Source organism: Mesoplodon mirus (assembly GCF_964341445.2).
Source record: "Mesoplodon mirus genome assembly, chromosome: 4".
Classification (NCBI taxonomy): domain Eukaryota; kingdom Metazoa; phylum Chordata; class Mammalia; order Artiodactyla; family Ziphiidae; genus Mesoplodon; species Mesoplodon mirus.
This window is the reverse complement of record NC_138979.1, coordinates 166,803,734-166,829,096: the sequence shown is the minus strand read 5'-3', so window position 1 is coordinate 166,829,096 and position 25,363 is coordinate 166,803,734. Positions and strand designations below refer to the sequence as shown.

At 35.4% G+C, this 25,363-nt stretch overlaps 1 protein-coding gene across 1 annotated transcript in view; it reads left to right on the top strand.

The window, feature by feature from the left end:
* Window positions 1-25,052, top strand: part of GTF2A1 (general transcription factor IIA subunit 1) — a 45,198-nt gene extending 20,146 nt beyond the window's left edge. The window contains exons 6-9 of the mRNA XM_082620189.1: window positions 1,084-1,217; window positions 3,569-3,889; window positions 12,328-12,417; window positions 20,831-25,052. Of these exons, the coding sequence (XP_082476315.1) occupies window positions 1,084-1,217; window positions 3,569-3,889; window positions 12,328-12,417; window positions 20,831-20,938 (653 nt within the window). The 3' untranslated portion in view covers window positions 20,939-25,052. The remainder of the gene's footprint in view (window positions 1-1,083; window positions 1,218-3,568; window positions 3,890-12,327; window positions 12,418-20,830) is intronic.
* The last annotated feature ends 311 nt before the right edge of the window (window positions 25,053-25,363 follow it).

Sequence of the window (25,363 nt, the reverse complement as noted above, 5' to 3'; positions counted from 1 at the left end):
GTGAAGTAAGTCAGAAAGAGAAAAACAGATACTGTATGCTAACATACATATTGAATCTAAAAAAAAAAAGTGGTTCTGAAGAACCTAGGGGTAGGATAGGAGTAAAGACGCAGATGTAGAGAATGGACTTAAGGACACGGGGAGGGGGAAGAGTAAGCTGGGATGAAGTGAGAGAGAGGCATGGACACATATACACTACCAAATGTAAAATAGATAGCTAGTGGGAAACAGCTGCATAGCACAGGGAGATCAACTTAGTGCTTTGTGACCACCTAGAGGGGTGGGATAGGGAGGGTGGGAGGGAGACACAAGAGGGAGGGGATATGGGGATATAAGTGTACGTATGGCTGATTCACTTTGTTATAAAGCAGAAACTAACACAGTTGTAAAACAATTATACTCCAGTAAAGATGTTAAAAAAAAGCATAATGATTATACAATTTCTTGTTATTTTGTTAATTTCTAAATTTTTGAAGAAAAAACTTAGCAGCTTGCTACATATTTTAATGAGATATAATTGCTTACTACTTAATTAATTCAACATTCTGCATCATTTAAAACAATATATTAGAGGGATTTGGTATAAGCCAGTCATACTGTTAGTGTTATGTGGCAATGTTAATTGGTTCAGCAAACTCTTACTGTTTTTTAAGTCATCTTGAAGCTAAGGAATGCTGTGCTTTTGTTCAAGATATTAATGCATTATTATACTTCTGTTTCCTTAAAGCTTTAAAAATGAACAGCCCCTGAAATGTCTGCTGATGTTACTTATTCCTCTCTCATGACTTGTTAGTCAAGATAATTTATGCTTTTAATCAACTCTCATAATCTGTTGTTAAAACTTTGTTGGAAACAGTTTTATAAGGAAAATAAAACATATTAAGCAATGTATTAGAGCATGTTGTAAAGTCAGAGAAGGTAAAGACTATAGTTTACTGTGTATGGATGACAGCCCTTAATAAAATTGTTAGCCTTCTTAGTAATTCTTGACATTCACCATGGTCTGACATTCGCTATGAATTCGTTTGTTTTGAGGTGATCACTGCTCAAGTGGTAACTTGGAATATATACTTTTTACTTTAGGCCAGCTTCTTCAAGTGGTCAGAGCAGCCAATGGTGCCCAGTATATCTTTCAGCCTCAGCAGTCAGTAGTTCTACAACAACAGGTTATACCACAAATGCAGCCTGGTGGAGTACAAGCTCCTGTTATACAACAGGTAAAAATCTTAAGTTCTGACCACCATGGGGTTCTTTTTTCTGCCTCTGTATGAATTCTCTGGGTGTTTCCCATCCCTTTTTCTATAGCTTTATCTATACAAATTCTTAGACTCTTCTCTAATACTACACAACCTGTCATTCTGAATTCCTCCTGTACACCTCACAGCTTAACTTACAGTATGTTTAAGACTGAATTGTTACTATCCCTACTCATCCTTTATCATCCTCCCCCCTGCTTTTTATAAGTGGCACCACTCTCCATCCAGCCTCCTAAGCTAGTTATTCAGCATTCATTCAACACACATTTATTGGGTGGCTACGTATCAGGGTCTTTGCAAGAGACTAGAGATTTAGGAGTGAACAAAGCAGGCATGAGTCTAGTTTCATGATGGTTATGTATTGTCTGGAAGGGGGTATGTGGAATCCTCCCTTTTGCTTACCTCTAATATCCAAGGTATCATGAAATCCTACCAATTCTTAATAGTTCCTTTTTTTCAGACTGCAGTTTAAACATGCTTTCAGTCCCTTAATATATTTGAAACTAGTTTTTTCCCACAGTCTCTTCTGTCATTTCCTTAGTTCATGCTCTCATAATTTCTCACTTAAAATACTGTGTTATCCTCTTAATTGATTTCCCTGCCTCCAGCCTTGTGCCCTCCTAACTTGACTGCTACTCTATATTTATAGTCATTGTTCTAAAAATCTTAAAATCTTTTAATAATTTCCAATTGCTTATTGGAAAAAGTGTAAACTCCTCAGCATGGGTTATGAGATCTTTTTCGGGTTCTTTTTTTTTTTTTGGTTTTCCCACATTTTATTTTTTGCCATGCTTCCAGTTGTTACCTGGTTTAGCTGCTGTTTATATCAAGGTTGACAAATATTTGCACATGCTTTTGTGCCAGGTGTTAAACTCTTGTACTGTGAGGACAAAGATGAAAGAGAAATGGTTATTTTCTTGAGGAACTTGTGTACTCTGAAAAAGAGACAGATACCTAAACAAATAACGTTAATATGATAGTACAGTGATAGAAGTACAGAGGAGGAACATTAATCCAGCCTACTTACAGCCTTCCAAATTTGTCCTGTTGGTACTTCTGGGTTTCACTTGATGCTGTTCTGTTTAGAATGCCACCTTTGGCCTTCCTTCTAGCAGTTCTCTCCAGTCCCCCACAAACAAACAAAGCAAACGGAAAAAGCCTAGCTAATCTCCCAAAACACAAATAGAAGCTAGAAGCTCAACTGTTGCCTACTAGGAAGGCTTCCCTGACCGGGCCTTGTCCCTCCAAGGTGAATTTAGTACTCTCTCCTGTCTTTTCATAATGTTATACATGGCATTTCTATGACATCTTCTATCTTTTTGAGTTGTTATTGCTTTGTCTATTGCATCATTAATCTGTAAACTTCTTAAAAGAAATACTGTCTTATTATTTTTGCTTTCCTTGAACCTAATGACAAGGAATTGCCATTTAGTGCTTTAATTTATCACTAGGCATTCTCTGCTTTTTATTTAATAACTATAATTATAAATATGTTCATTATAATAGATATAATTACTATTTGTTAATAGGTTCTTTTTGAGTTGTGGTTTACTTTAGAATCCTAGGATGCAGAGTCTGGAAGGAACTTTAGAAATCATCTGATCTGGTGGTTCACAGCTTTGGTTGCATGATTAGAATTACCTGGGGAACTTTAAATAAAATGAATAGATGTCATCTTATACCAGTTAAATCAGAATATTAGGAGTGGGGGCTTAGGTATCAGTATTTTTAAGTTACCAGGTTGTTATAAATTGTAGCCAGCATTGAGAACCATTGACCCTAATCTAACAGTGAACAGAGGTTAAATGACTTGCTCTGCTACATCTTTATCTGTGATCTTAGACAAAACTGGAACCCAGGGCTTCAGATTCCAGGGCAGTGTTCTTCATGGAGAGGCAGTGTAGCATAATAATAAGAGCAGAACCAGAAAACCTAGGTTCACATTTTGCCTCTTAGTGACTTGACTGCAAGCTTTGCAAGTTATTAAATCTCTATACCTCAAGCAAATAAACTAATAATGTGTAACTCTTGGCCTGGAATCTGGCATATACATAGCAAGTACTTGATTAATGGAGGAATTATCTTCAGAAAATATTTTTCCTTTAGAAATTTGAATGGTAAAATGAAAATTTAGTGGATCAGTACACTCACTAAACATTCCTCCTGTGCTTTGGTAGTTTTAACTATGTATGAGATATGGCGATTTGGGGTGATTCTTCAGCACTGGGGCCTATTTCTGTGTACCAAGCAATGAAACTGAGCTACTTGGTCCTCTAGCTAGTTACTAATCTGTAGTTTTTCTTTTGCCTTAGGTCCTGGCCCCTCTTCCTGGAGGGATTTCACCACAAACCGGTGTTATCATCCAGCCCCAGCAAATCTTATTCACAGGAAACAAGACTCAGGTTATACCTACAACAGTGGCAGCACCTACACCAGCACAAGCACAGCTAACCGCAGCTGGACAACAGCAGCCACAGGCCCAGCCTGCTCAACAGCAAGCCCCGCTGGTGTTACAGGTTGATGGGACTGGGGATACGTCATCTGAAGAAGATGAAGATGAAGAAGAAGACTATGATGATGAGGAGGAGGAAGACAAAGAGAAAGATGGAGCTGAAGATGGGCAGGTAGAAGAGGTAAGTTTCTAGTAAAAGACTAGAAGTAAGAAACTACGCAATCATTTCTTCTTTTGCTTGGTACCAAACTGATGAATTATATTTTTTTAGAGGCTGTTAGGGTACTATACCCTAAGATTTTTAGATTGTTCTGGATGTATTTATCTTTTTTTTTTTTTTCTTTTTTTTTTTGCGGTATGCGGGCCTCTCACTGTTGTGGCCTCTCCCGTTGCGGAGCACAGGCTCCGGATGCGCAGGCCCAGTGGCCGTGGCTCACGGGCCCAGCCGCTCTGCGGCATATGGGATCCTCCCAGACCGGGGCACGAACCCGTATCCCCTGCATCGGCAGGCGGACTCTCAACCACTGCGCCACCAGGGAGGCCCCTGGATGTATTTATCTTTATAAAATATTTCTATAGCTGGTAACAAAAAAATGAATGAATACCAAATTAAATGGTGCTTATAAAGGTGATGGAGACAGTGCATGGAATTCTAATTCTTTGGCTTATGCATTCATCAGGATGTAGCTTAAAGATTAAACATTGGTAGAACAGATAGATGTGGTAATCTTTTCCTTCAGTAATTTAAAACAACATTTCGGAAGGGAAGAAACTTAAGAAAAAGCTAACTGTGACCGATTTATTCAAAACCTCCTTTTGTTCCGTATTCCATACCAGTTCCGTAGATAACCTTATCTACTCTTAGTGTCTGTCTTCAGTTACACAAACCATACTTTATCTTATTTTTAATTTTTAAATTTTATTTAATTTATTTTTTTATACAGCAGGTTCTTATTAGTCATCCATTTTATACACATCAGTGTATACATGTCAATCCCAATCTCCCAGTTTATCACACCCCCACCCCCACCCGCCACCACTTTCCCCCTTGGTGTCCATACGTTTGTTCTCTACATCTGTGTCTCAAGTTCTGCCCTGCAAACTGGTTCATCTGTACCATTTTTCTAGGTTCCACATATATGCATTAATATACAATATTTGTTTTTCTCTTTCTGACTTACTTCACTCTAGATCCATCCACGACTCTATAGATGACCCAATTTCGTTCCTTTTTATGGCTGAGTAATGTTCCATTGTATATATGTACCACATCTTCTTTATCCATTCGTCTGTCGATGGGCATTTAGGTTGCTTCCATGACCTGGCTATTGTAAATAGTGCTTCAATGAACATTGGGGTGCATGTGTCTTTTTGAATTATGGTTTTCTCAAGGTATATGCCCAGTAGTGGGATTACTGGGTGGTATGGTAGTTCTGTTTTTCGTTTTTTAAGGAACCTCCATACTGTTCTCCATAGTGGCTGTATCAATTTACATTACCACCAACAGTGCAAGAGGGTTCCCTTTTCTCCACACCCTCTCCAGCATTTGTTGTTTGTAGATTTTCTGATGTTGCCCGTTCTAACTGGTGTGAGGTGATACCTCATTGGAGTTTTGATTTGCATTTCTCTAATAATTAGTGATGTTGAGCATCTTTTCATGTGTTTCTTGGCCATCTCTATGACCTCTTCGGAGAAATGTCTCTTTAGGTCTTCTGCCCATTTCTGGATGGGTTGTTGTTTTTTTACTATTAAGCTGCATGAGCTGTTTATATATTTTGGAGATGAATCCTTTGTCCGTTGATTTGTTTGCAAATATTTTCCCCCATTCTGAGGGTTGTCTTTTCACCTTGTTTGTAGTTTTCTTTGCTTTGCAAAAGCTTTTAAGTTTCATTAGGTCCCATTTGTTTATTTTTGTTTTTCTTTCCATTACTCTAGGAGGTGGAACAAAAGTGATCTTGCTGTGATTTATGTCAAAGAGTGTTCTTCCTATGTTTTCCTCTAAGAGTTTTACACTGTCGGTCTTCCATTTAGGTCTCTAATCCATGTTGAGTTTATTTTTGTGTATGGTGTTAGGGAGTGTTCTAATTTCATTCTTTTACATGTAGCTGTCCAATTTTCCCAGCACCACTTATTGAAGAAGAGACTCTCTTTTCTCCATTGGATATCCTTGCCTCCTTTGTCATAGATTAGTTGACCATAGGTGCGTGGGTTTATCTCTGGGCTTTCTATGCTCTTCCATTGATCTATATTTCTGTTTCTGTGCCAGTACCATATTGTTTTGATTACTGTAGCTTTGTAGTATAGTCTGAAGTCAGGGTGACTGATTCCATCAGCTCCGTTTTTTTCCCTCAAGACTGCTTTGGCTATTGGGGATCTTTTGTGTCTCCATACAAATTTTAAGATTTTTTTGTTCTAGTTCTGTAAAAAATGCCATTGGTAATTTGATAGGGATTGCATTGAATTTGTAGATTGCTTTGGGTAGTGAAGTCATTTTCACAATATTGATTCTTCCAATACAAGAACGTGGTATATCTCTCCATCTGTTGGTATCATCTTTAATTTCTTTCAACAGTGTCTTATAGTTTTCTGCATACAGGTCTTTTGTCTCCCTAGGTAGGTTTATTCCTAGGTATTTTATTCTTTTTGTTTCAGTGGTAAATGGGAGTGTTTCCTTAATTTCTCTTTCAGATTTTTCATCAGTAGTGTAAAGGAATGAAAGAGCTTTCTGTGGATTAATTTTGTATCCTACAACTTTACCAAATACATTGATTAGCTCTAGTAGTTTTCTGGTGGCATATTTAGGATTCCCTATGTATAGTATCATGTCATCTGCAAACAGTGACAGTTTTACTTCTTCTTTTCCAATTTGTGCTCCTTTTATTTCTTTTTCTTCTCTGATTGCCGTGGCTAGGACTTCCAAAACTATGTTGAATAATAGAGGTGAGAGTGGACATCCTTGTCTTGTTCCTGATCTTAGAGGAAATGCTTTCAGTTTTCCACCATTGAGAATGATGTTTACTGTGGGTTTGTCTTATATGGCCTTTATTATGTTGAGGTAGGTTCCCTGTATGCCCACTTTTTGGAGAGTTTTTATCATAAATGGGTGTTGAATTTTGTCAGAAACTTTTTCTGGATCTATTGAGATGATCATATGTTTTTTATTCTTCAGTTTGTTAACATGGTATATCACATTGATTTATTTGCGTATATTGAAGAATCCTTGCATCCCTGGGATAAATCCCACTTGATCATGGTGTATGATCCTTTTAATGTGTTGTTGGATTCTGTTTGCTAGTATTTTGTTGAGGATTTTTGCATCTGTATTCATCAGTGATATTAGTCTGTAATTTTCTTTTTTTGTAGTATCTTTGTCTGGTTTTGGTATCAGGGTGATGGTGGCCTCATCGAATGAATTTGGGGGTCTTCCTTCGTCTGCAATGTTTTGGAAGAATTTGAGAAGGATGGGTGTTAGCTCTTCTCTAAATGTTTGTTTGTTGGAAGATTTTAATCACAGTTTCAATTTCATTACTGGTGATTTGTCTGTTCATATTTTCTATTTCTTCCTGCTTCGGTCTTGGAAGGTTATACCTTTCTAAGAATTTGTCCATTTCTTCCAGGTTGTCCATTTTATTGGCATAGAGTTGCTTGTAGTAGTCTCTTAGGGTGCTTTGTATTTCTGCAGTGTCTGTTGTAGCTTCTCCTTCTTCATTTCTAATTTTAATGATTTGAGTCTTCTCCCTCTTTTTCCTGATGGGTCTAACTAATGGTTTATCAATTTTATCTATCTTCTCAAAGAACCAGCTTTTAGTTTAATTGATCTTTGCTATTGTTTTCTTTGTTTCTATTTCATTTATTTCTGCTCTGATCTTTATGATTTATTTCCTCTGCTATTGGGTTTTCTTTGTTCTTTCTCTCGTTCTTTTAGGTGTAAGTTTAGATTGTTTATTTGAGATTGTTCTTGTTTCTTGAGGTAGGTGTGTATAGCTATAAACTTCCTCTTAGAACTGCTTTTGCTGCATCCCATAGGTTTTGGGTCGTCGTGTTTTCATTTTCATTTGTCTCTAGGTATTTTTTGATTTCCTCTTTGATTTCTTCAGTGATCTCTTGGTTATTTAGTAACATATTGTTTAGCCTTCATGTGTTTGTGTTTTTTACGTTTTTTTTCCCCCTGTAATTGATTTCTACTCATAGCGTTGTGATCAGAAAAGATGCTTGATATGATTTCAATTCTCTTAAATTTACTAAGGCTTGATTTGTGACCCAAGATGTATGTGATCTATCCTGGAGAATGTTCCATGCACACTTGAGAAGAAAGTGTAATCTGCTGTTTTGGATGGAATGTCCTATAAATATCAATTAAATCTATCTGGTCTATTGTGTCATTTAAAGCTTGTGTTTCCTTATTAATTTTCTGTTTGGATGATCTGTCCATTGGTGTAAGTGTGGTGTTAAAGTCCCCCATTATTATTGTGTTACTGTCGACTTCCTCTGTTAGAGCTGTTAGCAGTTGCCTTATGTATTGAGGTGCTCCTATGTTGGGTGATATATATTTATAATTGTTATATCTTCTTCTTGGGTTGATCCCTTGATCATTATGTAGTGTCCTTCCTTGTCTCTTGTAACATTCTTTATTTTAAAGTCTATTTTATCTGATATGAGTATTGCTACTCCAGCTTTCTTTTGATTTCCATTTGCATGGAGTATCTTTTTCTATCCCCTCACTTTCAGTCTGAATGTGTCCCTAGGTCTGAAGTGGATGTCTTGTAGACAGCATATATATTGGTCTTGTTTTGTATCCATTTAGCAAGCCTGTGTCTTTGGTTGGAGCATTTAATCCATCAAGTTTGAGGTAATTATTGATATGTTTGTTCCTATTACCATTTTCTTAATTGTTTTGTGTTTGTTTTTGTAGGTCCTTTTCTTCTCTTGTTTCGCACTTAGAGGAGTTCCTTTAGCATTTGTTGTAGAGCTGGTTTGGTGGTGCTGAATTCTCTTAACTTTTGCTTGTCTCTGAAGCTTTTGAATTCTCCATTGAATCTGAGTGATATCCTTGCTGGGTAGAGTTATCTTGCTTTTGGGTTCTTCCCTTTCATCTGAGTATATCATGACACTCCCTTTTGGCTTGTAGAGTTTCTGCTGAGAAATCAGCTGTTAACCTTATGCGAGTTCCCTTGTATGTTATTTGTCATTTTTCCCTTCTTCCAATAATTTTCTTTGTCTTTAATTTTTGCCAGTTTGATTACTGTGTGTCTCAGTATGTTTCTCCTTGCCTTTCTCCTGTATGGGCCTCTCTATGCTTCGTGGACTTGGGTGCTTATTTCCTTTCCCGTGTTAGGGAAGTTTTCGACTATACTCTCTTCAGATATTTTCTCGGGTCCTTTCTCTCTTCTCCTTCTGGGACCCCTATAATGCGAATGTTGTCACGTTTAATGTCCCAGAGGTCTCTTGTATCTTCATTACTTTTCATTCTTTTTTTCTTCATTCTCTTCCGCAGCAATGAATTCCACCATTTTGTCTTCCAGGTCACTTATCCATTCTTCTGCCTCAGTTATTCTCTGTTGCTTCCTTGTAGTGTATTTTTCATTTCAGTTATTGTGTTCATCTCTGTTTGTTTCTTCTTTAATTTTTCTAGATCTTTGTTAAACATTTCTTGCATCTTCTCCACCTTTGTCTCCATTCTTTTTCTGAGGTCCTGGATCATCTTCACTATCATTATTCTGAATTCATTTTCTGGAGGGTTGCCTATCTCCTTTTCATTTAGTTGTTTTTCTGGGGTTTTATCTTGTTCCTTCATCTGATACATAGCCTTTTCAGCTTGTCTGTCTGTGAATGTGGTTTTTGTTCCACAGGTTGCAGGATTGTAGTTCTTCTTGCTTCTGCTGTCTGCCCTCTGGTGGATGAGGCTATCTGAGAGGTTTGTGCAAGTTTCCTGATCAAACCATCCTTTCTTATTGATTTTTTGTTGTGTATTTTTAGAAGCGTGTGAATATATCTTTGTTTTCCTCAGTGTTCCAGCTTAGTTACTTGTATTCAAGATGGTGTTTGTCTTACCACAGTTTTCACTGTTAATTGCCTTCTGCAGCCTAAGATATAATCTTCTGATTTATCTTACAAACTTCTTCTAAATTATCTAAGTCAGGAGTCCCCAACCCCTGGTCCGTGGACTGGTACTGGTCTGCGGCCTGTTAGCAGTTGGGCCATACAGCAGGAGGTGAGTGGCTGGTGAGCAGGCAAAGCTTCCTCTGCCACTCCCCATCGCTCACATTACCGCCTGAACTATCCCCCGCCAAATTTTTTTTTTTTTTTTTTTTGGCTGCGCTGGGTCCTTGTTGCTGTGCACGGGCTTCTCATTGCAGTGGCTTCTCTTATTGTGGAGCACAGCGTGTGGGCTTCAGTAGTTGTGGCGCATGGGCTTAGTTGCTCTTCGGCATGTGGGATCTTCCCAGAACAGGGATTGAACCCATGTCCCCTGCATTGTCAGGCAGATTCTTAACCACTGTGCCACCAGGGAAGCCCCTCTCCCCGCCAATATTTTATCCATGATAAAATTGTCTTCACGAAACTGGTCCCTGGTGCCAAAAAGGTTGGGAACTGCTGATTTAAGTTAATTTTTTTTAAAGAATACTATTTTATTAAATATTGAATAGATGAAACAAATAAAAATATTTTATGATATAAACAACCCAATGTCCACATCTAGTTTAAAAAAAAAAATCCACTGCCTAAATAAAGTCCCCTGGGTGCCCGTCTCCAATCCCCATCCTCTTCCTTCTGCCATCAGAGTAACCTTGCTCATGAATTTTGTGTTTATCACTATACCTTTATATTTTACCATATGTATTTATATTCCTAAGGAGCATATTGTTTCATTTTACTTGCCTGTTTATAAAAAAGTGAAATAATTGTGTATTCTTCTACAAGTTCATTTTTTTGCCAACATGGTATTCCTGAGGTTCATCTAAGTTGTTGCATATACCTATAATTATTTTCACTGTTAAATGTTAAAAATTTATGCATTTTTGTGATGCGTTGGACATTAGGGTTGTTTCTACTTGTTAACTGTTACAGTTATAAAATATTTTGGTATGTGTCTTCTGGGGACACATGTAAGAGTTTCTCTGAGTGTTGTACCTTAACCTTGAATTGCTGAATCATAAGGCATTTATATCTTCAACTTACGATAAAATGCCACATAGTTGTACTAATTATACTTCTGGCAGTCAGTGTGTATAATGGTGCATATGTCTATACATCTTCACCAATACTTGACATTGTCAGGCTTCTTAATTTTTGCCAGTCTGGTAGGTAGAAACTTTTGTTTCATTTTGGTTTTAATTTTTATTTCCTTGATTAATGATGAGTAGCAAAAGGCTTCTGCTACTCTACTTATTTTTTTTTCAATTTTCTTTTTTGTTATAAAGACCATAGCAAATTTTAAAAAGCTGTTTGAACAGAGAAAAATATCATAGTTCTTGATTTCCCACGTGTACTTAACGCAACCTCGCTGTGCTTCCTGGCTCCTTCCCTGGACACGGTGGGTTGATCAAGGAAAACGGGGTTTTCAGGTGGGGGCGCTGGGGGCTACCGTCATCTTTATTTACCAGGTGGCTTCTTGATTCTTTCATGCTTTTTCTGTAGGCAGTCAAATCAAAAGTGAAAAGAATAGTTTTTCTTGCCTTGTTGCCTAAGCTCTATAATATTGATTAGAAATGGCGGTAGTGGTGGTAATTGCACACATTATGAATGCACTAAATGCAAATTGTACAGCTTAGAATGGTTAAAATGGTGAATTTTACCTCAGTAAATTTTTTTTTACATTTACATTGGTGATACCTATTTTAAATTAAAGAATATATATACATATACATGTGTGTAAGTATAGGCCTAGACTTAATATCATCTTGATTATTTTTCTTTCCACCTTCATTTTGTCCTAGCTTCTCTTTCTTCATTAATTAGAAATCAGAGTTGTATGTTTTATTTTCTGCCATAACTGAGGTCAAGGTTAACTTAGTTGGTCATTTTATGCTCTAGTTAGATCTTGGCCTTTAATTCTCTTCGATACTGAGACCGAGATCCTCCCCTTCTTTTTAAATATGATTGCCTTAACTATGCTCTAAGTCTCCACTAATACTAATTTGTATTCCTAGTCCTAGTCCTTAATGTAAAGACTATCCAGGCTGCCAAGCTGTTTTATAACCCTGTTTTCCCTTTTACACTGCTACTTCTGGTGGTACATACTACCATTATCTCATTAAACCTTCATATTTTGTTAGGTCCACTTCTAGGCATCTTAAAACAGTTACTAAAGAGAATCATCTTTTCGTACTATTAGGAAAGAATAAAGGAAGTAAAATTAAACATCTTTTCAGGCTTATAAATTATATAGCTTAACTATTTTAATTATTGTATTTAATTTCATGCTGGAATTTCAGTGACATTGGTAGAGTCTTAACACAGCCAGTTAACAGTATGTTCATGGTATATATGCATCTGTCTGGCCCTTGGTTCTCAAAGAATATCAAGGTCTTTGTGTTTCTTTTCTCTGAATATTAGAAGGGCCTTTTTCTAGTAATACATGAAGTATAAGTAAATGAATTCTCCCTTTTGCATTTTTAGGAACCCCTCAATAGTGAAGATGATGTGAGTGATGAGGAAGGACAGGAACTCTTTGACACAGAAAATGTTGTTGTATGCCAATATGATAAGGTGAGTGTTTTATGATCAGGTTACTGTCATTTTTTCTGTTGTAATTTCTTCCCTAAACCATCCTGTGTGCCTTGTTCAAGCATTTGGTCAGCTGATTGATGCCTCTTATATTTAGTATAAACAGTGTGAATGAAACCAATGTTATAGTTTAGTTAGATTATTTTAATAGAATGAGAAATTAATTTGTATAACTTTACAGTTGAAAAAAGAGTTATGAAAGAACTCATGGGAAGTATGTTGTTTTCAGTTTAGACTGTGTCTCCCAACCTGTTAACAAAGTAAAGCCACTTTGTGGTTGTCCTTTAACATGAATAGTAACTCAGTGGGATAACCGTGTTTTCCCTCTAACCTCAACTATCTCAAAACTAAAAGACTAATTAAATTTCTGTAACCTTTTTTTATTGCTAAGGAGAAAAGAACAACGGCAAGAAACAAGACTGATAACTAACAAAAGATACATTTTTACTGAAAATTGTTTTAAATTATTTAGCTTTGCTGTATTTTGGTAGCAGTAAAAAGTTCTTAAACTAGGATCTATGAGAATTAGTTATTGATTCCTTGATTTCTTAATTCTTAGAAAGGATGCTACTTCCCAAGTATTTTTGTTATAGTTATTGGCACTGTTAAAATTTTGGTTATTTGCTGAAACATTTAATTTGGAATAAATTTTTTTTTCTGGTTATAATCATTAAATTTATAGTAAATCCACAAATTATATTGCATTTTTATAATTTAATTTCAGCAGAGGTCTTTAAAATGTGCTGAAAACTCTAACAGAAGTAGTTGGGTTTTGTTTATAAGCACTACTCATTCAATAAATGTATATTTATTAAGTGCCTAAATGTGTCAGATACTGGAGCTGAAGTCATTTATTATACAAGATTTGTGCCCTGCATGCCCTCCTTTACAAATGATGAAAATCTTAAATTTGTGTTGCTTTTATAGAAATGAATATTATAACTAGCCATGTTTACTGCAAACATCTATAGGGAAAATGTTAAGAAAATAAATCTTATAATTTCCTAATGAAAAGGTAAAGTCAAGAGAGTTGAATACCAGTGAAATTATAGAATTAAGTTAGTGAGGTCATTGATTCAGAGTTATCAGGGCATCCACTCTTGTACATTATGACTGCTAAGTAAGCACTTTTAATACCCTACACCAAGCACATTATAATAAAAGTAATTTCTCATTACATGCACATAGAGGAAGCATATTGAAGTTAAAACAATGGGAGATACCAGTAAATCTTTATTGCCAGGAAGACTCAAGGGAACTTGTTGGCAGCCAAATTATCCAGGACACAGTTTCATGATAGCAAGATGTCAGATTTATCAGTCAAGAGAGGACCTTTACCTTAGCTTGACTGGAGAATATGCTTCTAAGTATTTTCATACTATAAGTGACGTTGTATTCTCCTTTGTACACTTAATATTTTAAATGCTAAAATTGGCTTGTTTTGCTCCAAGAGACAATATTTTAATGTTTTAAGCTAAGAAATTAAAAAATAGCTTTAAATAGTGTGTTGAGTGACAAACAGTTATAAAGTTTGCAGAGATCTAATTTTTATAATCAAATGAGTTCTGGAGACTGGAGGGTTGAGTCTTGATGTTTTAGCCAACAGTAAAGAATGGTGTGTTCTGAAATGGGCATGGGTGTGGTTTGAGGCAACTTGAACTTTAGGAGTTTATTTTTGAAGACTAAATTTTAGAATTTCAACAACGAGTCAATTTTAGAAGCAGTCATAGAGTTATTGTATTGCAAATCAAATGAGAACCTTAAACTTAATAATGAGGCAGGGTTCTCCCATAAGTATGGGTAGATAAGGACTGATGGCATCAGGTATTGAATCTTCAGCCTTATTTGTAGGTAATTTTATTTAATATGTTTGTCATTAGGAAATTTCAGAGGCCTTTTTCCTGGCACTCAGGACACTCCTTCAGGAAGGGCTTAATTAAAGGCCAATGAATTGTTAAGTTGTATTTTGTGATTTTATTCAAGTAAAAATATTTACTACTTATTACTCAATATGACTTCAGTGCTTAGTATATGGACTATCATTTGATCCATGAAACTTTTCTACATTTGCTTTTTGCAAGTTGTCTTGCAGCGGAATGCAGTCAGTTTCTTTACTTGTCTGTGGAATTCCTTTTTCCTGGCTATTCAGCACTTGTTTGCACATTTATTTATTTATTTTTTATATATATCACTTGTTTATCTAATTCCATGTCTTTCAGGTTGTAGTCACTTGGTTTGTACTGGAAATAAATTTGTATATCCATTTTTAGGATAGTTAATACTTTCTCTACAGGAAGTCAAAGAAAAGAGGAGACAGATATCTTTTTATTCAAAAAATACTTAAAGAGTGTCTGTGATGTCCCAGGGTATTATTCTAGGAACTTGAGATACACCAGTGAACAAAACGAAACAATCCCTGCTATTGAGAAGCTTACTCTAGTTGAGGGCGACAGATGTTAAAACATAGCAAACAACAAATAAATTACGGTTGACTCTTGTACAATGCTAGGGTTAATCAGCATGTAACATAGGCAGTCCTCTGTATCTGCGCTTCCTCCACATGCATGTAGTCATCCAACCACAGACCACTTAATTCTGTAGTATTTACTATTGAAAAATACCTATGTATAAGTGGATCTCTGCCCTTCCAAACCCATACTGTTCAAGGGTCAACTGTAATTCATATGCTATGCTAGAAGCTGATAATTGGTATGGGAAATTAGAGTGGGAAAACGGAACAGGAACAAAGACTTGAAGAAAGTTAGCCCTGTCATTATTCAGTGGCATAACCTGCCTGTTGTGTGTGAGGAGCAAAAAGGAGGCCAGTGTAACTGGACTTGGGGGAGTAGTATAGTAGTAGATTAAGTCAGAGCTAGGTGAAGGCAGGTGGTGTAGTAGGACATGGACTCTTACTCTGAGTGAATTGGGAAGCTATTGAAAGGTTTCAAATAGACAAAAGTGATATCACTTACATTTTAATCTTTAAAGGATTACTTAGCATTCTTTGTTGAGAGCAGAGAAGAAGCAAAGGTTGAAACGAGATTAATAGAGGGATATTGTCGTAATCCAAGTGAGTGATAATGGTGACTGAGGCTAAGATGATAGTACTGGAAGTGGTGAGAAGCAGCTGGCTCTTGGATGTTTTGAAGGAAGAGTCAACAGGATTTCCTGACTCTTGTATGTTCAGTAGAAAAGGAGGGATCAAGAATGAGTCCAGGAAATTTTTTTTTTTTTTTTTTTTTTTTTTGTGGTACACGGGCCTCTCACTGTTGTGGTCTCTCCCGCTGCGGAGCACAGGCTCCAGACGCGCAGGCTCAGTGGCCATGGCTCACGGGCCCAGCTGCTCCACGGCATGTGGGATCTTCCCGGACCGGGGCACGAACCCGCGTCCCCCGCATCGGCAGGCGGACTCTCAACCACTGCGCCACCAGGGAAGCCCCAGGAATTTTTTTTGATGAAGAATCAGACAGAAGCATGGAGATACCATCAACTTGGATGGGAAAGGCTGCAGATGGAGCAAGTTTGGGAAAGGAGAGTGGCCGGTTTTGGACATGTTAAGTTTTATATCTGTTAAGACATTCAAATCATCCATCCTAAGGTGTTAGGTGTAATAATCTACATAGTGTAATTAGACCAGATCTATAAGACCACTTAATGCTGGAGTCTCTGTCCTGAATACTGTTTCACTTTATTGTACTCTATTTTGTTTTAATAAGTGAGAAAAAATTGACACATGTTAAATTTGTATATAGCTTAAGTTAGTGATCTAGAGGAAGGGCATGGGAGTGATTTTCAAATATACAAAGTATGTAATTGTTTTTTAAATTAACTCCCGAAAGGCAGAACTACGATCAATAAGTAGAAGTTTGGAGTAAGCAGTTTCAGTAAGGGGTAAAGTATGAAAGAGTTATAAGAGAGCTACCCCAGGAAGGGGTAACTTAATTTGCAGTTCTTTAGCCCCCACTTTTAATCATACTCAAGCAGACACCGAACAGTGATTTGCTAAGAATGTGCCGTGGAGACTGTCTGCACGGGGATGTTAGACCATGGGATTTTAGCAGTGGGATAAGAAAATACCTGTATATAGTGAGAATTTTTGCATTATTATATGAAACAGCCTGATTAGTAGAAAGCATCTTGGACTGGGGCAAGAGAATCATCTTTGTCACTTAACTGCGATATGCCCTTGGTCATGCCATGGAACCTCTCCAGGCTATAATTTTCTCTTTTGAAAATGAAAGCCTGAAGTGGCAGTGATACTTAAAAGATGATTGGAAGGAAGGGAGAGAGTGAAGTCCTGGAAATCAGCTAAAGGATATTGTAATAAATCATATGACAAGAGGCTGTTGACATGGTAACTAGAAGATTATTGATAGCCTTTTAGAAAACAGTTGCCAGGTGCCCTGAAGACAACTAAAATAGAATTAGAGAGAACGTAATAATTAGAGAAATACTAATATTAGTGTGAATTCTAATACAGTGAGGCCACGGTATTAAAAAGGTCAGCAATATGGAAGTTGTTACTATATGTGAGGAAGAAGAAGAGAGTAGTTGTAAACATGATACCAATATTGAAAAGATAGTGTCCTGGTGGTCAGTAGATAAGAGGAATGAAGAAAAGCCTAAGGTCAAATCAATCGTGTAGATATAAAAGGAGTTACAGAGAAAAGACCAAAAAAATGGTCTAGAAGCATCAGGGAAAACACAGGGTATTGCTGTTTGAAATATTTGCCAGTATAAAATTTCCTGTGAAATGACATATATACACATACCTGGTAGAGATAGGATGTTTTTCAGAGAAATATTATTAACTACTTTAATGAATACAAGTACTGAGAGCTATAAAATAAGTATTACTAATTATAGGTAAATTTATTTTTGAAAAACGCACCTAGTGAACTTTTTTTTTTAAGAGAGGTTGTCAAATTAAACTATTAAAAACCAATTTGACCACAGTGGTATTAAACTAGAAATCAATTAGATGGAGATTAAACAATATGTTACTGAACAACCAGTGGGTCAAAGAAGAAATCAAAAGAGAACTAGAAAAATACCTTGAGACAAATGAAAATAGAAATTTAACATACCAAAACTTGTAGAATGCAGCAAAAGCAGTTGTAAGAAAGAAGTACATAGAGAGAAATGCCTACATCAAGAAATAAGGAAAAATCTCAAATAAACAATCCAACTTTACACCTAAAGGAACAAGAAGAAGCCCAAAGTTAGTAGAAGGAAGGAAATACAAAGATCAGAGTGGGAATAAATGAATAGAGACTAAAAAGACAATGGAAAAGATCAATGAAACTAAAAGCTGGTTATTTGAAGAGATAAACAAAATTGACAGACCTTTAGTTAGACTCACCAAGAGAGAGAGGACTCAAGTAAATAAAATCAGAAATAGATGTTACAACTGATAACAGACATATAAAGGATCATAAGAGACTACTATGAATAATTATACATTTACAAATTGGACAATCTAGAAGAAATGAATAAATTCCTAGAAGCACACAACCTTCTCAGACTGAATCATGAAGAAATTGCAAATCTGAACATACTGATTACTAGTAAGGAGATTGGATCAATAATCAAAAACCTGCCAATAAACAAAAGTCTAGGACCAGATGGCTTCATGGGTACATTCTACCAAACATTAATACCAATTAATGAATTAATACCAATCCTCAAACTCTTCCAAAAAATAGAAGAGGAGGAAACACTTCTAAACTCATTTTACAAGACCAGCATTACCCTGATACCAAAACCAGACAGGGATGCCACAAGAAGAGAAAATTACAGGCCAGTATCATCCTGATGAACATAAATGCAGAAATCCTCAAGAAAATATTAGCAAACTGATTTCACAATTTATTGAAAAGATCATATACCATGATCAAGTGGGATTTATTCCAGGGATGCAAGGAAGGTTCAACATCTACAAATCAGTCAGTGTGATACACCATGTTAACAAAATGAAGGATAAAAGTCATGTGATCATCTCAATAGATGCTGGAAAAGCATTTGACAAAATTCAACATAAAAAGTCTCAACATTAAGTTGGTATAGAGGGAATGTACCTCAACTTAATAAAGGACATATATGAAAATCCCACATGTAACATACTCATCAATGAAAGGCCGAGAGCTTTTCCTATAAGATTAGGAATAAGACAAGCATGCTCACTCCTGCCATTTTTCCTCAACATGATATGGGAAGTCCTAGTCAGAGCAGTTAGGCAGAAAAAAGAAATAAAAGACATCCAAATCAGAAAGGAAGAAGTGAAACTGTCACTATTTGCAGGTGACATGATATTACATAGAAAATGCTAAAGACTCCACCAAAAAACTGTTAGAACTAATAAATGAATTTGGTCAATTTCAGGATACAAAAATCTGTTGAGTTTCTATACACTATTTAATAATGAACTATCAGAAAGAGAAATTAAGAAAACAATCCCATTTACAACTGCATCAAAAAGAAAAAAATATCTAGGGATAAATATAACCAAGGAGGTGAAAGACCTGTACACTGAAAACTGTAAGACATTGATGAGAGAAATTGAAAAATACACAAGTAAATGGAAATATATTACTTGCTCATGGATTGGAAAACTTAATATTGTTAAATTGTCCATAATATCCAAAACAATCTATAGATTCAGTGCAGTCTTTATCAACATTTCAATGGCATTTTTCACAGAAAGAGATCAAACAGTCCTCAAATTTGTATCAAACCACAAAAGACCCTGAAGAGCCATAGCAATCTAGAGAAAGAACAAAGGCATCATCCTTCTTGATTTCAACCTGTATTGCAAAACTATAGTAATCAAAACAGTATGGTATTGGCATAAAAAGAGACACATAGATCAACAGAACAGAAAAGAGAGCCCAGAAATAAACCCATTCCTGTGTGGTCAATTAATTTATGACAGAGAAGCGAAGAATATAAAATGGGGAAAGGACAGTCTCTTCAATAAATGGTGTGGGGAAAACTGGGAAGCCACATGCAAAAGAATGAAACTGGACTACTATCTTTTATCATGCAAAATAATCAGTGCAAAATGGATGAAAGAATTGAATGTAAGACCCGAAACCATGGAAGAAAGAAAACAGAGATGAAAAGCTCCTTGATATTGGTCTTATTAGTGATTTTTTGATTTGACAAGAAAGCAAAGGCAACAAAAGCAAAAATAAACAAGTGGGACTACATCAAACGAAAAAGCGCTTGCACATCGGAAGAAACCATCAACAAAACAAAAAGGTCACTTGCTGAATTGCAGAAGATATTTGCAAAGGATATATCTGACAATGGGTTGATACCCAAAATATACAAAGAACTCACACAATTCAACATCAAAACAAACAAACAACCCAATTTAAAAATGGGCAGAGGACCTGAATAGACATTTTTCCAAAGAAGACATACAAATGGCAAACAGGTACATGAAAAGGTGCTCAACATCACTAATCATCAGGGAAATGCAAGTCAACCACAATGAGATATATCACCTCACACCTGTTAAAATGGCTGTTATCAAAAAGACAAGAATTAAAAAGGATGTGGAGAAAAGGGAACCCTGTGGTACTATTGGTGGGAATGTAAACTGGGATAGCTGCTATGGAAAACAGTGTAAACCTTCCTTTAAAAATTAAAAGTAGAACTACCGTACAATCCAGCAATTCTACTTCTGAGTATTTATTAAAAGGAAACAAAAACACTAACTATGAAAGATATGTGCACTCCCCCGTTCATTATAGCATTATTTACAGCAGCCAAGAATGGAAGCAGTCTGGGTGTCCATCAGTGGATGAATGGATAAAGAAGCTGTGGTGTATGTATATGTACAGTTGAATATTATTCAGCCTTTAAGAAGAAGGCAGTTTTGCCATTTATGACAATATGGATGGACTTTGCATTATGCTAAGTGAAATATCAGACAGAGAAAGACAAATACCATGTGATCTCATATGTGGAATCTAAAACAAAAAAAGTGAACTTATAGATACAGAGAACAGACTGGTTGGTGATTGCCAGAGATGAGGGTTTGGAGGTAGGTGAAATGGGTGAAGGTGGTCAAAGATACAAACTTTAAGTTGTAAAATAAGTAATCAGGAGGATATAATACAGCATGGTGACTACAGTTGATAACACTGTATATTTGAAAGTTACAAAGAGAGTAGATCTTAAAAGTTCTAGTCACAGGAAAAAAATTTGTAACTATTTATAGTCTTTGTACACCTGAAACTAATATGTTACATGTCAGTTATATCTCAACTAAAAAAGAAACCAGTTTGCAATTGCGGTCATATACAAGTTTGATGTGTGAATGGTTTTTCTGTTGTTGTTTGTTTCCTCTTTTTATTTTATCTCATACATTTTTTACTTATTTATTTAGATACACAGAAGTAAAAACAAATGGAAATTTCATCTCAAGGATGGCATTATGAATCTTAATGGAAGAGATTATATATTTTCCAAAGCCATTGGAGATGCAGAATGGTGAAGAGTTGGTTCTTTTCTTTTATAAATAAAACAAAAGAAACTTAAAAAAAAATTTAAAGTGGACAGTTTGAAACTTGGGACATATACCAACCAAAACTTAACTTCTGCATGTCAGAGAAGTGCAGTAGAAGCAGAGCTACTGGGACAAAGAGACCTTGACAACACAGACACTACTTCTAACTGGCAAGCCATGGAACTGTAGCACCTGGGGTTGTTGGGGTGGTGAGGGTTGGGATTTTGTGTAAGAAAACCGTAATTGTTGATTTTAAATACAGGTACCTGCCACTGGTAATTAGCATGTAAAGCTTGGTTTATATTCCTTCCTCCAACTTGAGTTCAGTCAGATTACTTGTTGGAATGAACTGAAGAAACTTCCCTTCTGATAGATTGAACCGAAACTGCTTATTGTACATGGTTATATTTGGTAAAAATTGCGTGTGAGCTTTTTACAAAAGGGTAAGAATATGTGTTGAATTTTAATTCACTTGTATAAGGAAACAATTTAGAACTCTCATAATAGGTCTTAAATATTTTTACTTGCTGTTCTCCTTCAGTAATATATACCTCTTCCTTCCCTGCTTTATGAAACATCTATTTGAGTTAAAGGAAGTAAACAGTGATCACAGTTTGGAGACAAAATTTACCCAGGAATGGGTATTTATTTTAATTAGGTTTTGAGATTCATTAAATGTAGTTTAAAGACTTGGGTCTCATCTGAGTTGAGCAGAATTAAAATAACTTCAATTTCCTAACAGAAAAATTGTATTTGTTTCTTTTAGCCCCCCCACCTTAAAAAGAAACCCCAGTGGCTCCTCAGGAATACAGTGTTATTGCACAAAGGTACCATCTAGCTGAAATTATATACATATGAATAGATAGATTTTCCTGTTGGGCTAAAGACTATACGCTTATATATGTGTTTAGTCTTTAAGCTAAACAAACATTTAGATAACATTCTGTGCATTGATTGAAGCATTGAGCAGGTGGTGAGGACCTGGATTTTTATTAAACAATTTAGTAATTATAAAAAGTTTTTTTGTGTTTACTAGTAAAGAATTTTAAAATGATTCTAAGTGAACACACTTTTAAAATGCAACTTTGTAATTTGAGGGAGAAATTTTGGGATTAGAGGAGGGTGGGCCACTAAGTACATATTTACCTCTCTTTCGTTTGGTGGCCCTTCCAGGCCATTGTTAATATAGACATAGGCTCCAGTTTGCACATCAGGAAGAAAGCATAGAAATTTGACTTGTATATTAAAAATAATAGAAATGTAATATGATATTAAGAATGCACAGCTCTGTATTCTGTAAGGGGCTATAAAGAACAATGTGGCAGTGCTATGTTCAGTGTGAACGAGTTGCTTGGGAGAACTGTAGGAACTTGTGTATTCACCTTTGTTCTTACACCTAATTCTTTTCATGGTTTATTTTGACAAAATTCACATGTGTTTAACTTACTTGTATATTGAATTTTTTTTAAGTCTTCCATTTTTGTCTTCCTTTTATTTACCTTTGTGTTTCCAGAAGTAACATAGAAACACTTTAAAGTACATTGCAAAGAAAAACTGTGAGGTATTATATATTGTTTTTCCTTTTTTAACACAAATCTTTAAACTTTCTTGAAAAGGCTAATCTTTTTTCTTTTTTTGCCTGCTTCCCACCCCACATACCACCTTGGTCCCTTTAACTTATGTTCTGAACTTTGGTATAAATGTGGTTTCTAGCATGCTAGTAGTTAGGTTTTATTTAGATGCCATAACTGGTGATACGGTTTTAATTTTTACTATATTAATTTAGTTTTCTGGAGGTTTATTTGTTTACCCCACTATGCTCAAAGCACACACAGGTTTTTTTTTGTTTTTATTAATGAGACTGGGAGGAGAGAAGGGAGAGGGGATAAAATCACAGAAGTCCTGTTGTTTGTTTGCCCTTGAGTATAGTTGCTAGTAGGTTTATATTTACCCAGTGAAGAAGTCAGTGACCTGAACTACCTATAAAAGTTTAGCATTGCTGCAGTGTTGATTAAAACCCTTTTGCTATCTAGTAGTTCTTTTGCTACTGAACCTTGGATTACTGTATGATATTCAGCTTATATTTTGGGCTCTCTATGTAGACGAAAACATTCATATTCATAATAGAATTGTATACTGGCCTGTTTTTATAACATACTCAAACATGAACAACCACTGCTTTCAGAGTGACTCATTAGGGTTATTTTGAAGCAGGAAATAGCCATTTATATTTGCACCTGTGTATATTGCATATTAATTATGACATACTTGGCAAGTGCTTTTCTTTTACCTGTGAATATTCTGAAAGCTGGTCCAAACAACACTGCATACCAAATTGTGCTCTTATATATTACTGCATCGTGTTCCTTTTTAGTCAAATAGCATGTTTTAGTTTTATTATAGTGGCTTGCTATAAGAATGCCACTTGCTTATCTTTTATTGTACTTGAATTCTTAATCATACTTTTAACATTTTATTTAATAAATCGTTTCATTAGGTTCTGTCATTCCTTTGAAAAGGCAAGGATTCCCACTTTCAGAATTTTGAAATGAAAATAACGTGTTTATTCAAAGAGGGAAAATAGTTCAGACTTAGTATTATGAAATAAATAAAGGTTTCAGAAAAGGATTTGTTTAGATTTGCACAGATGGTGATGGCACCTTTAACTAAAAAACAATCAACAGTGCTAAGGAAAATTTACGCAAAAGTACTAGATAAAGTGTGGAAATGCGTGCCTTTCAGTGTATGTACTCTTTTTTGGTGGTCGTTTGGATAATCAGACCATTTGAATGGCTGAGAGCACATTTAAATTCTGTGGAGCGCCACATTTGGCTGAAACAACTCTTTAATGTGCAATTAGTTTCTAGAGTAAAATGTCTGTTATATGAGGGGGATCTTTATATTGGGCTTTTATATTTTTTTAAATGTTCACATTTCTTTCTATTAAATGCCACCATAATACCACGTTTATATTGTTGCCTCTCTTAAAATCAAAGCCACCTTGATGTTATTCTTTTAGGGATACATCAAGATTTGAGCAGTGTGTATAGTGATTAAAATGTGTTCTTGAAGAGCATACTCTAATAGACTGGCTTAGACAGCAAGAACATAAAAATATAATAGCTTTTGTATAAAGATTTTCTTTTGCTGTATGAAAATCAAGGATTTGGTTTTCTTTTTTTCTGGCTTTTATGGAGGAATGAAGAGGGTTATCTCCTTCTAAGAGTAATTTTTGATTATCTTATAGCAATAACGTCACCATTCTTTTCAGAAGATAAATACACCTTGTATAGGAAATCAGACATAATTTTCTTGGGAATCCCCTTTATAACTTAGCTTTTTCTTCCACTTGAGAAAATTCCTATATTTTCAGATTATTTCATCTTGAACTTTTTTGAGCTTTTGTGCAATGTAATATTTTATTGATCCATCTTTGTACATTTTCATTTTATTTCATATGTCTATTTTCCACCTATCTGTCTGAATCAGCTATTTCAGGTTTTGAATTCATTGGTTAAAAAATAGTTGCTTTATATATCTCCTCATGGGTTTATTTTAAATACTTTTGCATTTTAATCTATTATGCTATGGAAATTATTCCGAAGTTTGTATTCCCTTTTTAAACCTGCCTTAGTCTGGTTTTTTGGTCATTTTTTTATGGTTTAAGGAAGAACACACCAAACTTGATATTTTTGTTTATTTTGAGGAACAAGATAAACTTGTTTTTTCTTCTCTCTTAAGGGAAGAACTACATTGAGTTAGTAGCTACTATTTCAAGTTTCTTTAAATCATCCAGTATGTATCAGGGCTACAATTGGGGGGAGGGGCTAATCCTTTTTGCTGTTCTGAGCTACTATTGTCAACTGCTGTTGTACATACTGTTATGTGTAAGGGCGTAAATATATTTATTATGTTTGTAAAATTCATTCTGTACAATTGCAGATCAAGGTTGCTCTTCTGTGATATATGGGATATTATGTTTTAAAGACCATCTTGGAATACAATTAGAGAACTTAGTATTTTGATGTACTAAGACCTATTTTAAGTTTAATATTTTACCTTTGCAAAAACTTTAATTAAAGATGTTATTTAAAAAAAGTAATGCTGCTTGCTTTGCTTACTAGTTTATAACATTGTTATATAGATAACTGAGTAAAACTATACAGTTTAGAAAGGAAAATTCTTTACATTGTTAGTAAGTTCCATTTATCAAAAAAAGGTATCATTAAATCTGTACCTTTAAAATAAGTAGGGTGGGATGTCAGTCTGAATATTAAACTGTGTTATAAATTCTTAGTAGCTTTTAAAGAGAATAGTTGTAATTTCTAGGCACATAGGAATTTAAATTGGGCTAAATTCACACGAACAAAGTGTAGCTAAAATTGATATAATTAACATACTGTATTAAGTGAG